At 54.1% G+C, this 12,713-nt stretch overlaps 1 protein-coding gene across 3 annotated transcripts in view; it reads right to left on the reverse strand.

The window, feature by feature from the left end:
• Nucleotides 1-2,453: 2,453 nt before the first annotated feature.
• Nucleotides 2,454-12,713, reverse strand: part of LINGO1 (leucine rich repeat and Ig domain containing 1) — a 159,101-nt gene continuing 148,841 nt past the window's right edge. For all 3 annotated transcript variants that reach the window (XM_077185635.1, XM_054642014.2, XM_054642013.2), the window contains one exon: nucleotides 2,454-4,741. In XM_077185635.1, coding sequence (XP_077041750.1) covers nucleotides 2,888-4,729 — 1,842 coding nt within the window. In that variant the 5' untranslated portion in view covers nucleotides 4,730-4,741 and the 3' untranslated portion in view covers nucleotides 2,454-2,887. The remainder of the gene's footprint in view (nucleotides 4,742-12,713) is intronic.

Here is a 12,713-nt window from a genome sequence, read left to right on the forward strand (position 1 = left end):
AGGAGAGAAAGAGAGTCTATTCTTTGGGTTTGTTTTTTTCCTCGTTTTTACCAGCTATGAAAATGGCTGAGCTTAGTTGCTGGCCACTCTGAGATGCTTTTCTTCTGCTCCATCCATCTGCTTCAATCACATGGTGACTGGAAAAAAAATTATCTAGTTCACAAAGCATCGAAGATTAAAAAATCAGTGTGGGTAACAAAGTGTGTGGCAGTGCCACAGAGCATCAGGCATACTCACTAATGAGGGGTTTGAGCTGCAGCTTGGGATTTAAGGCAGCAGCGTGGCCTCCCCCAGGAGGGTACAGCAGAGGTGATGGGGCTGGGGACAGGTGTGGGGTTCTGTGACAGGGCTGGGCTGGGAAAATTCCTGAGATGTTCTATGGAAAAGAAATAATTTGCTCTCTTCTTTTCTTTTTCTTTTTTTTTTTTTTTTATTAAACCTTTTTTGACAGTGAAAGACTTGGTTCCCCCATTTGATTGCTGGGGCTCTGTAATGTATTGCAAATTCCTCATTGGACTTGGTTATTAGTATTTTTTAAAATCTATGTGTGTTGAATTAACTCTTTTCATTACAGCATTAAAAGTGATCACTGGAGCCAATTAAGAGCTCTTTTGGATGGCCAGTGCCTGTAACTGTCCAGGGTCATGGAGACCCCCCTTCCACCTCTCTGCTGAGCCACTGGTTGAGTTTGTGTCAGTCCTGACAACCAGGCTCAGACTGAGCTTTCTGTGCCTAAAGTTCTTTTTCGCTTGGCTCCACTTGGCTTGGCATCATCCTCCAAGGGCTGAAGTCCTTGTGCATCCCTGCCTGTCCCAGGGGAGTGCTGCTCTGAGCCCCTGGAGCAGGATCTGCAGTCTCTGGAGCCTGCCTTCAGCTTCAGCCCTAGGTTTGTGTGTTGCTGTTGGCAGTTTTATGTTTAGCTTGCTGGAAATATTGGGAGGGGAAGCTCATGAAGAGCGTTTTGCTTTGGCTCTTTTAAAAAGCAAAACAAAGCCAAAGGCTTTTAAAAAATGTATTGGTTTCAAAGTTACAAAGGAAGGATGTGTTAGAGATGAGGAAAGAACAAATCAAAGCTTCTGAAACTTGCTGTGGAGAAAGAAACATAAAATGTTTTGTTTGAAGATGAACAGAAAGCTGCTATCAGCAAAAACTCCCCCTCCCCGCAGCACAGATGCTTCAGGTTGGTTCCTCAAGGATGGCACAGTCTGAAAGAAAAGCAAATCCATTCTTTCCCCTCTTGGGGCCCCAGGTTCCTGGCACTTACATTTTACCATCTTGTAGTGCCTTTGATCCCTGGAGACTCCTTAGGTGCCTTACAAATCAAGAATGAAAATCTGGGCTGTGCCTAAGAGGTGTCACTGAGGCTGGGTGGGCCAGGGGGGTCAGTGTGGTGGCACCCTCCTGGTGGCAGCTGGGAAGGTTGGGAAGCACCTCCTGATTCAGTAAGGATGATAAAACCTTCAGTGCCCATATTGACACCATTTGCAGGGATGTTCTGTGTTTTGTTCTTGTGGAGATGAGATGGTCCTTAAGGTCTCTTTCAACCCAACCCATGCCATGGTTCTGTGAGGCAACACAGCCCTTCCAGACCTGATGCAAGTCCCAGAGCAAAGGCAGGATGTTGCTGTGACAGAGCCCATGGTGATGGGCTCACTGCTGCCTGGCAGGGGCAGTGTGTCACAGCCTGTGCCCATCCTCTGCCTCAGCCTATGCCTGTGTCTATAACCTGTGGAATTCTATTTTCAGACAAGGTCTCCTGTGAGCCTGGAAGCTGAATTCCCTTGGATGTGCTTGAGGGTGCTTGAGACTGACTGCCAGTCATCAGGTCCTGAGCTACAGGCAGGTGGGGAGCAGTGCTGGAGCTGCTCCAGGCACTGGTTGCTGGAGGCACCCAAGTGGGTGCTGCCAATGGATGTGTCCCATCCCTGCCCATGGGCACAGCTGTGCAGGGCACAGGAGCCAGCTTGTCCCCTATAGGAGAGGACACACCCTGGTACTGCTGCAAAGGCTGGCACAAGATCCTCTCCCCATGTAAGAAGCAGGAGGATCCCCAGCCCTGCCCAGGCAAAGCCTGGCCCCCCTGGCTCCTCGCCTGGAGGCCACAGGCGGGGCCAGCCCTGCAATGGGGCTCTGCATCCTCCTCCCACACAGAGGGCAGGAAAGCACAGCCCTGCTCCATGCTGCTTATGGACACCAGTGTCACAGCCCTGCTCCACAGGCTTTGGGGATGGCCAGGGGAACTGACTATAAAAACCAGGAAAAATAGTCCTGCCTTGGTGCCACAGTGGGCACTGCACTGTGGGAGGTGCCTTTGGTGTCAGCAGGAGACTCGCCCTGGCCTGGGGCTGCTCTTGGCAAGGCATCTGGGGAGTGCCTCTGAGGCAAGAAAGCAAGCACTTGCCAGGTACAGAACTGGACAGATCAAGAAGTCAAAATTTTTCATTCCAACTATCTATAGGAAATAGGGTTTTTTTATTATTTCAAGTTTTCATAAAAATCCATAATTATTGAAATCAAAGTTACAGAAGAAAGTTCGTAACTTTTTTATTGATTTTATTTCTTTTTTCTTTCTTTTTCCCACCCTCCCCCATTGTTTTTCCCCTCTCAGAGTTATATCTGACACCAGAGTCCATCAGACAAAGTCCTTACAAACACAGGAGTCCTGAAGACATCGGCTGAATGTTTTCCTGGTATAAAGAAGAGGAGGAGGAGGTGGTGACAGTGCGGGCGCAGTGGGTTTGGACAGGGGCAGAGGGCACGGTGGAAGGAGAGAGGTCGGTATGTTTGTAGCAATGTTTGTTAATTATTTTTTATTTGTTCATTTGTTCATTTTTTTTAAAAAAACAAAACAAAACAACACCATTATTATTTGCAAATTGTCGCCTGGTTAAATCATTTTCATATTAAACTTGCGCGGCGCGTCGGCAGAGCTGATGCCCGCGTCGGACTTCCGTGGCACGTACTCGATTTCAATGTTGTGCTTGGTGTTGCCTTTCCCGCGGCTCCAGAGGAAGAGGAGCACCAGACAGAAGAGCACGACGCCCAGGAAGGAGATGAAGCCCATGGTGGTGGCGATGATGAGAGTCTTGATGTCAAAGGGGAAAGGCACGGTGGCGCGCGTGCTGTTGGCATCGCTCTCGTTGGGCTGGTTGGAGATGAACGCGAAGGTCTTGTTGGGCTGGTGGGGCCAGTCTGGGGAGTAGCTGCGCACGTGCAGGTGGGCCAGCATGGTGTCGTTGCCACCCGCGTTGCTGGCGATGCATAGGTAGGTGCCATTGTCCTGGATCTGGGCGTAGCGCACCTCCAGCGTGCCGTCAGGGAAGACAGTGAGCCGCCCGTTGGTTTTGGTAGAGATGAGGTGCTTCCGGGGAGACAGCCACATGATGGTGGGCGGCGGGTCCCCATCTGCCCGGCAGACAAAGTGCACCGTGTGGCCTTCGTCCACAAAGATCTGCTGAGGTTTGCGGTCCCGTATTCGTGCTCGGCGGCAGGTGAAGTAGTTGGGCAGGAGGACGTCGGGGAAGTCCTTGAACTCCTTGCCCTGGACGAACTCGGGGGTGGAGCAGGTGGGCTGCTGCTTGTTGAAGTTCAACCTCCATCGCCGCCGGAAAACCCAGAGCAGCCGGCAGTCGCAGGCTAAGGGGTTGTTGTCGAGGATGAGCGTCTCCAGGTTGCCCACCGAGTGGAAAGCTGACTCCTCCAGGGTGGTCAGCAGGTTCCCTGACACGTTCAGGATGCGCAGGTAATTGAGGCCGCGGAAGGCGAAGGGCTCGACCGTGGTGAGCTGCCCTCCCACCAGCTGGATCTCCTGGAGCCTGAGCAGGTCATGGAGCATTGAGCCCTCGATGGTGACGATGGGGTTGTAGGACAGGTTCAGGAAACGGAGGTAAACCAAGTGCCTCACCGACACGTACGGGATGGACGTCAGGTTGCAGTGGGTGATGGACAAGGAGGTCAGGTTCAACCCATAGAGGCAGTTGGATGTCATGGTATCCAGGTAGGGCCAGTGTGAGATCTCGAGGACCTTGAGCCGGTACAGCCTCTTGAATGAGTAATCCCGGATGGTGTTGATGTTCAGGTGGCGCAGCCGCAGCACGATCAAGCCGTGAAGGTGAGACAGGGCCTCCGTGGGGATGGAGGTCAGGTTGCATTTCTCCAGGGTCAGCTGCTCCAGGCTGTTGAGGCCACTGAAGGCCCGGTGGGAGATGTAGACGAGGTCGTTGTCACCCACCTCCAAAGACTTCAGGTTGTACAAGTCCTGGAACATGTAATCTAGGAGGATCACAATTTTATTCTCACTAATGTCTAGCTTGGTAAGGTTGCTGAGTCCAGTAAACACCCCCAAAGGGATCAGCTTGAGTCTGTTACTCCTGAGCCCCAGCGTCCTGAGGTTGAAGAGGTTGTTGAAAGCCCCAGGTTCAATGGCACTGATAATGTTCTCGTTTAGCTCCAGCTCCTCCAGGTGAGGGTAGTTGGCAAATTCATCCTGGTTGAGCGTCTTGATGCGGTTCTTGCCCAAGTCCAGCAGCCTGGTCTCGGTGGGGATCCCCTCTGGCACGACCATGAATCGCTTGCGGTGGCACAGGACGGCGCGCTCCTGGGCAGAGCACTCGCAGCGCGGCGGGCAGCCCGTGGCGGAGCCGGACAGGATGGATCCCAGCATCAGCAGGAGGATCGGCTGCCAGCAGGCCAGGATTGGGCTGCGCATACTCGCCTCCCCAGCTACCATCCTATCTCTCACCTGCAGGTAACAGCGGGAGAAAGAGCAAGGGGCACGTGAGCAAACAACGGGCACAGCCAAGGCAAAAGCTCTGGTGTCCTGCCAGAGGTGATGGGAAGGCAAAAGGCACCATCCATGCACAGCAGAGGGTCTCATTTTCCAGCTGAAATGCAGCCCTTTGGCTTCAAGACCCTCTCTTCTCCCCCTTCCCTGACTTTCCACTTGATGGTTGAACGTGCACAGACTCTTGAGTGGAAGGCCTTGAGGAATCTGTGTCATACAGCTTCCTCTGCTTCTTAAAAAAATAATTTAATACGAAACACATCTATCTACATCCTATTTTAAGCTCTTGAAATTATTCCGTTCCCTGTAGATGGAGCCTGAATATAAAGGCTGCTTGGCAAACAGAGGAGCTGAGCAGAGGATGGAGCATCTGGGGGAGCCCCACTTGGGGCAAGCAACACTGAGAGCTCAGTGGGAGCCAGCTCCCTCCTTCTGTGCTCCCCCATGCCCCAGCTGCTCTCAGTGTGTCCCCGAGGCAAGTTCCTTGCCTCCCACCATGCCAGCCTGCAAGGGCAGACCCAAACCATTTTCCAGAAACAACAACTGGGCAGACACTGCCTACAAGAGCAAGCTGTGGCCTCAAGTCAGGTCCAGGGGGGCTCTGGATAATGAGGGAGCTGCCTGGTGTCAGCTGGGAATCACCCAGCCTCCTGCTGATGCCCCTGGGGAGGGCTGGGAGACCTCCCTGGGGGCTCATGGTCTGGCTTGTGCCCCAGCCCAGAGCCGTCCTGGCCCGGCAGAAGCGGATGCTCCTTGTCACGCTGCCTTCGTTGCATTTATTTCCTTGTTCAGGCTGTTATGAGGAATCAAATCATATCAATATTGCATATTAGATCTCCAGCTACTCCAGCCCTTGTTTATATCTATTGTTATGTTACTCTCTGCACTACTCCCACTAATGCTATTTATGGCTATCACCAAACACACCCAATCCATTACTTCCATTGGCTCTGTTTGTATCCATCACTGTATATCCTGTCCATTACTTTCCCTGCTCCAGCACTATTTATGGAGCTGGTACACGTTCTGCACATTCCTGCCATTGCATCTGCTCATATTCATCATTTCATACAGATATATGACCCAAGGATCACTTTTGTTCCCAAAAAATTATTCAAAATTTCTTTGTAAGATACAAGGATGGGAGATGATGGACTGGCCATAAAAATGTCCACCAGCACCATCTTGGAAACCACCAGCCTCGGCACAGCCAGTGATGGGCCGTGAGGGCCGGGAGTGTCTCCAGAGGAACCCTCTGTGGTTTCCTCCCATTTCACTGTCCCCTTCCACCCCCCCACCCCCCCCCTTTCCCTGCTTCCTCTGCAGTGGGGCTGCTCAATGGGGATCATGCTGAACACATCACCCCACAGTGAAGGGGTGCAGGGATGGGAGCTGGTCCTGCCAAGCTCCCCTGGCCGTGATGCTGAGCTCCCTCCTGCTGGCCCTGGGCCAGCATGTCCCAGTCCAGTGGAAACATTTCCAGTGGGAGTGCCTGGGCCCCAGCCAGGCTGCAAACAGCCATTTGCTGGGTATTTACAATCCATCATCTCCCATGTCATCACCTCCCTGATGCTGGGCAGCAGTACAGATACAAGGGGGTTGCTGCTCCCACTGCCATGCTGCTGGGGTGGGGTTGGGACTGGGGCCGGTGCCCTGGAGCCAGGCTGGCCCCCTGGTTGGCATGGCCCGGGTTGCACATGGATTTGTTCCCTAGGCTCCTGCTGCAGCCCTGGCTGGGGCTGGGCTGCCAGGGGGTGCCCATGGCCAGGAGCCTCTTGGGCACTGCCCTCCCACCACAGGCTCGTTCCTGAGCGCTGGCTCGCCTGCAGCCTTTTTTTCTCAGAAACCAATTCCTGCTCCTCAAAGCCGTGCTGAGAAAGCCATCAAAGACAACAAAACACGGCATGCAAAACAAAATACAGTCTGAGGGGCTTAATTATAGCAGGACTGAAAACACTCAGCTCATTAAGAGTGCCAGGCACCAGCCTTGTTTGTGTGCCGGGCCAAAAGCTCCGCTCTGCCTGCATGTGCTGCTCTGTTCTGGTCCCTGCTGGCCATGGGGAGGAGGCAGAGCTGAATCCTGCAGACCAACTTCCCCCAGGCTCAATCCTGCCTCTCCAGCAGCAGGAAGGGAATTGCACCTCCAAAGCACCTTGTCCTGTGCTGTCATCCCCAGCGCAGCCTCGGCAGAGCCAGAGCTGTGAGGTATCAGTGAGTAAAAAATCAGCAAAGAGGCCAGAGATGAATGAAGCAGAATCTGTGTGGTGTTACCGACGAGCACAGCCCAGAATTAAAGTCTAGACACACCTCACATGTTATTAGTTCTCAGCTAAATTTAAATCCGTGATAAATACAATCCCTGACAAAAACATCCGTAATCTTAATAACCAGAGCCACAGAAGAGCTTTGGGAGAAAGACAATAAATAAGCTGGAAAATTCTGAGCTAAGATGAGCTTTAAATCACTTCTGGCTCCCATTTACCTCTGCCTGATTCGGAGAGAAATAGTTGTGCCTCAAGGTGATGTGGATATTAAGAGATGCCCTTCTAAAAACGACTCAAACTGTGATTTTTGTGTGAGCTGTGGGCCAACAATGCATGCATGGCTTTACAGCCACTGCACAACTGCTACCTGCAGGAAGGGCTTTCCACAAAGCCCTCCCAGATTTACTCTGAGGAAGACCCTGAAACATGCCCAAGCTCCCCTCCAGGGTGCCAGCCATGGCCCAACAGGAGCTGCCGGGCAGGAGCAGAGGATGGGGCCATGGCTGTGATGCACAGCCCAGCCCTTGGCATGAGCGTGGTTCTCCTTCCTCAACCACAAAAAAAGAATGGACAAAAAAAGCAGCAGCTGCCAGGCTCACTGCCTTTAGGTGACAGCAAACCCAGTGCAAGCCAAAGCAAAACTCATGCTCAGAGCCATGGCAGCCACTGACCCCTGTCCTCACCACCTGCTGCCCAGGGCTGAGGGCTCTCAGTACAGTCCCTTCCCGCAGGAACGTCCCAGCCTCAGCCCAAGAGGCGCAGATGGAGGCACCAGAGCTCTGCCTTGGTGCTAAATACAGCAGGGCCTGCCCAGTGTCTGTGCCTGGCCTCACTGCTGGGAGGGAAGATGCCATTCTGGGCTGTGCCTGGAAATGCAGCCTGGGGCCAGACTGAAGCGCTGACGTGCGTGGGGTTTGCTCTGCTGTGACAGGCACACGCTGCCCTGGTGTGGGAGGAACAGCCCCAGAAAGCCAAACTTGGGTGATGACCCAAAAGGGAGCCCAGGTTCTGCCCCTGAGTGTGCTCCTGAGGATGCCCCAAGGGGTGGTGCAGCCGCCTGGCCATGCCCACCACTGTCACCGCTGTCCCTGGGCTGTCCCCTGCTCCCACCCCGCCGAGCAGGGAGCGATCTGCTGTGCTGACAGGGAGCGAGCAGGAGGCAAAAACCCCGAGTCAGCTCTAAGCCCACCTGGCAGCCATAAATTACAGGGCTGGAGATGTTCACCCTTGAACCAGATGCTTCTGAGAGCATCGAGCCACAACAGGCAATTTAGGACAAAGCAAGCCATACCCCAGCAGGGAGGGGGGCCCACGGTGCTCTGGGGGCACCATCCCCACCCTGTCCCTGCAGGAGCCAACCTGCTGCTCCCAGCTGTGCACAGCTGGACAGTGCTGGGCATCCTCACTGGGCTGCAGTGGGGGGGTGACTTCAGCCATGGGTTCACCCCATCTCTGCCATGATGGCTTCATACAAAGCCAGTGAGACACAGCTCCCTGAGTCCATGCTCCTGTCTCCTCTAAGCTGCTCCAGCTAAATCAAATTTTATTGAACTTCACTACATTTTAGAGACAAAGACTTCAGGTTTACAAATAAATATTTAACAACCTTTCCTGCTGGAAGAGGAGTTTCTTACCCAGACCCCGGGCTCTGCACTGTTTCTGTAGCTATCTGCAAAGCAGCAAAACAAAGGGAGCAGCTTTAATTTGCCAAACACGTTTGTGCCCATTTCCTCCTCTCATCATTTCCCCTGTGTCCAGTGTGCATTTGTGGGCCCTTTTGCTTTGTCTCTCCCTCCTCTCCACCCTATCTGCTCCCTCCTCCTCCTCCTTTTTTCCCACCCAGTCCCAGAGTGCAGGCATTGGCAGTAACTGCCCTTCTCCCCCCTGCTCAAGGATGGGCAGCAGTGGGTGGGAGCATCAGGCAAAGGAAGTAGTTTCCCTTCTGGAACCACCATGCTTCACATGGGGAAGAAGAAATCAAAGAGGGAAAGCATAAAGTGATTCCTGAGTGCTGTCAGGGCTGGCTGGTGGGCACAGCCAGGGTGGCACAGCACTGGCCTGGGCAATGGAGACCTGCCACCACACTCCTCTGGACCTTCATTCATGGATGTGCTGCTAACAAAGGGTCAGAGGGCTGCACTGTGTCCTGGCCTGGCCCCAAAATCATCCAGGAGCAACACAGGAGGGTGAAAGAATGGGGGAGAAACAGGCAGGAGATGAGAAGGACCCCTCAGGGTGGTGGGGACACACGAGCAAGTTGTGCAAATTAAGCAAAAGAGCCAAGGCAGGTCAGCCAGAGGAGAGCCCAGCCCCAGCCCAGCACCCCCAGCTGCCAGGGTCACTGCTCCCCTTCCCCAGGAAGGCACAGCTCTCCAGCTGGGAGCTCTTGCTCAGCCTCCTGGAGTATCTGCTTTCAGCAGCTCCGAGGTGGGAGCCTGGAATAGGTGTGAGGCAACCTGATCTGCTCTGGCAGCTGCTCTGGAGCTGTAAAAGAGCACGAAGAAGAATTGAAGATGCAAATCCCCTTCCGGCACTGACACCGCCCGGCTGGCACCAGATTTTGGTCATGGCTGGCCCATGGAAGCGCCCTGCAAAGGCATTTCCTCATGGAAACAGGCTCTGCCACCCAAAATGGGGTGTCCCCAGCACTGCAGTCAGTCAGGAAAGCACCAAGTCAGAGAGCAAGAAGAGCAGAAAAAACGGAGATGCCCAGGGGAGGAGAAGAGCTCTAACATGGGCTGAGGGGCTGGAATGCTGGTAAGGGAGGCTTTGGCCCAGCTGCCTACTGGTTTAAACCTGGGCTGTGGATCTACCTGACCCCATGCAGGGACAGCTATGCACAGAGAGGGACAGCCAGGAGTGGCCAGAGCCAACCTGGAGAGTGGCTTTCATTTTCAGGCAGGTTACTGGAGCAGGACAACGGGAAGGAGATCCTGGTTGTCTCTGCAGGATGCTGAAGCTCAGAGCAGTTTTTGCTGAGGCTGTTTCTTGCTGTGATCACATCTGTGCAAGAGCTCCTCACCCTCCTCCTACCTGTGCTCCTTCATTTTGAGCATCTTTTCTCTCTCTGGCTGCACATGCCTCAGCACCCCATCAGCAGAGAAAACATCCTGACAAGGGATCAATAAGTAATTGCAAAGGCAGCTGTGGATGTCAGGGGCTGTAAAGCCCTGAGCCAGCACAAGATAAACAAGGGGGGTGAGGGTGCTGTGCAGAGTGGGGCTGGGGCTCAGGACCAGCCATGCTCCCCTGCTCATGGGCGGGGGTAGCCAGGACATGGACTGGTCACTGCTGCCACAGCCACTGCCTGAACTGGTGGCTCTGTGCTTCCCAGGTCAGGTGAGCCTGGAGAAGGCTCATTTTTTATTACTTATGTGAGCCAAAGAGCAGGGGAGGTGTGTTTGCCAAGGGAATAGCTCCCAAGGGCTGGCTGGAGACTTCTAGGGCTGGAGGTGGCTGGAGGCTGGTGGGCACTGGGAAGGACATGCACCATTTTGAATGGAGATTCTCCTTCTTCTTCCTTTATTTTGGCAAATTTCCTTGGGATTGCTACCTCTGTGGATATGGGCTGGGTCACCAGGATGTTTTAAGTGCTCACTGAAGGCAGGCAGCTCACCTTGCACTCTGATCAGTGGGCACTGTGACAGGAGGCTCCAGTGTAGCATGAGGGTCTCCTTAGACGGTTCTTTTTCCCTGCCAGAAAGCTGAGGAAGCTGGGAAAGGGGGATGTAAAAACCCCAGGCTCTTCTCAGGGCAATGGAAACACTTGCCCTGAAGAGGTGAAAGAAAGTCCAAGGAGTGTTCCTGCTGGGAGAGCGCCAGGGTCACAATGACATTGCAAAGGCATCCCCTGCCACGTGCCCAGGGCCCGGATGCCTTCTGTGCTTCCTTGAGCTGCCCTGAGCCTCCCTGCATGGGGTGGCAGGGCTGGGCTGGGGCTGGAGGATGGGCACAGCCCTCCCTCCCAGCACAGGGCCCCAGAGCTGCTGAATCAGCCAGAGCCCAGCTGCACAGAGCCTGAGCTGGACCCGTGTGCAGGGCAGGACAGCACCTGACATGGCAGAAAAGCAGCTGAACAAAGTCACCCCACTGCCAGAGCGCCTCTCAGCCCCGCCAGGAGCACATGGCATCACTGTGTGGGCTTGCCTTGAGGGCTGGGCTGGGGACAGGGGCTCCCTGCTCCCCCAGAGCCAGGCTCCAGCCTGGGCCACGGGCAGTGCCCCAGCAGTGAGGAGGGCACAGCTCTGCCAGGCTGAGACACGGCTCCTGGCCACCCACAAACCACACCTGGGGGCAGGAAAGATGAGCTGCTCCCTCCTATTGCTCCCTGCCTGGGAACACCCAATCCCCCTCCAGCTACCAAAGGCATCCTATGGCTCCACAGCTGCCTAGAGCTCTGCTCAGTGCCCACAGGAGGGCTGGGGCACCAGCAGCTCCAGCAGCACAAACCCAGGGCTAGCAGGCAGGGCTGGGGGAGCCCCAGCAGTGCCTCCTGCCCTCATTTACCCAGGGCTGCCTCAGCACAGCAAATGCCAAACCAGCCCAACACCCTGGTCCCAAGGGCCATAGAGAACAGCTCTGAGGCTTTGGGATGTGAGCCCCTCTAAATGCCACCACTCCAAGCCACTGTGTCCCTACTGCATCCCTGCCACTGCTCAAAGGTTGAAACCCCAGATCAAAGTCCCAAAGGCTGGGGAACAGCAGCTGCAGGGACCAGTCATATTCCTTACATTTAATTTAAGCTAAGACTGTACTTACAGCATCACTTTGGTTCCTAGGGCGCATCCCTTGAATTCCCCTACAACCAGCACAGGATACCAAAAAAAAGTACAAGGGCTGCTCCTTTCCTCTGGAAACCTTTGGGATAGTGGCAAGAGAACTTCAAAGGACATAGGACATAAAGTAGTCAGCTTTGCTGACCTCAGGGAAACCTGCTGATTTACCCCCCTTTAGGACTAGCCCTGGTATTTTTATACTGCTGCCTAAAATAAGTGGCCTGGGAAGCCTTTGGGAGAAGCCAAGTGCAGCCCAGCCCGGCAGAGCCGGCTCTGGGATCAGCCACCAGTGAGACAAGGGTCAAGGGACTGTGTGTGCCCTGCTGCCAGGGCTCCCATGAGCACGGGTGGCACCAGCAGAGCTGTCCTTGCTGCACACCCCCAGGGACACGGGGCAGAGCAGGGGGCAGGAGCACGGCTGTGCTTCAAGGCACTGTGAGAGATGGAAGCCCCAGTTCACTCCATCCACCTCATTTCCCAACTCCTTCCCGCAAGCCACATCTCTCTCTCTCTCTCTCCCCCTCCCATTTATTATTAAGTTTTGTTCACATAATCACAAATTTGGTGCCGCAGGAAATTCCAGAGAGAGAAGTGGAGAAAAAAGGGAGGCAAAGAAAGCCTGAGCAACAGCAAGTGCAGAGGGAAGATTCCTCTTCCCAGCCTGGTTTTCTCTGGGCTGGTTTTACATGTATAATTCCTTTTTCTTTCTCCCTCTCTCACTTGTTTGATTTTTGCATTATTTATGGCTTGTCTTCAGGGCCTGTATTTGCTGTTATTGTTTCATTCAACAATAAAATGGATTAGATAAAAACAAACTGTGCTGAGCCACGGCTGAGCCTGCCCGTCCTGCCTCCAGCTGAACCCACACAGCCAGGCAGGGCGGGCGAGGGG

The sequence above is a fragment of the Agelaius phoeniceus genome, chromosome 13 (assembly GCF_051311805.1).
Source record: "Agelaius phoeniceus isolate bAgePho1 chromosome 13, bAgePho1.hap1, whole genome shotgun sequence".
Taxonomy (NCBI): Eukaryota; Metazoa; Chordata; class Aves; order Passeriformes; family Icteridae; genus Agelaius; species Agelaius phoeniceus.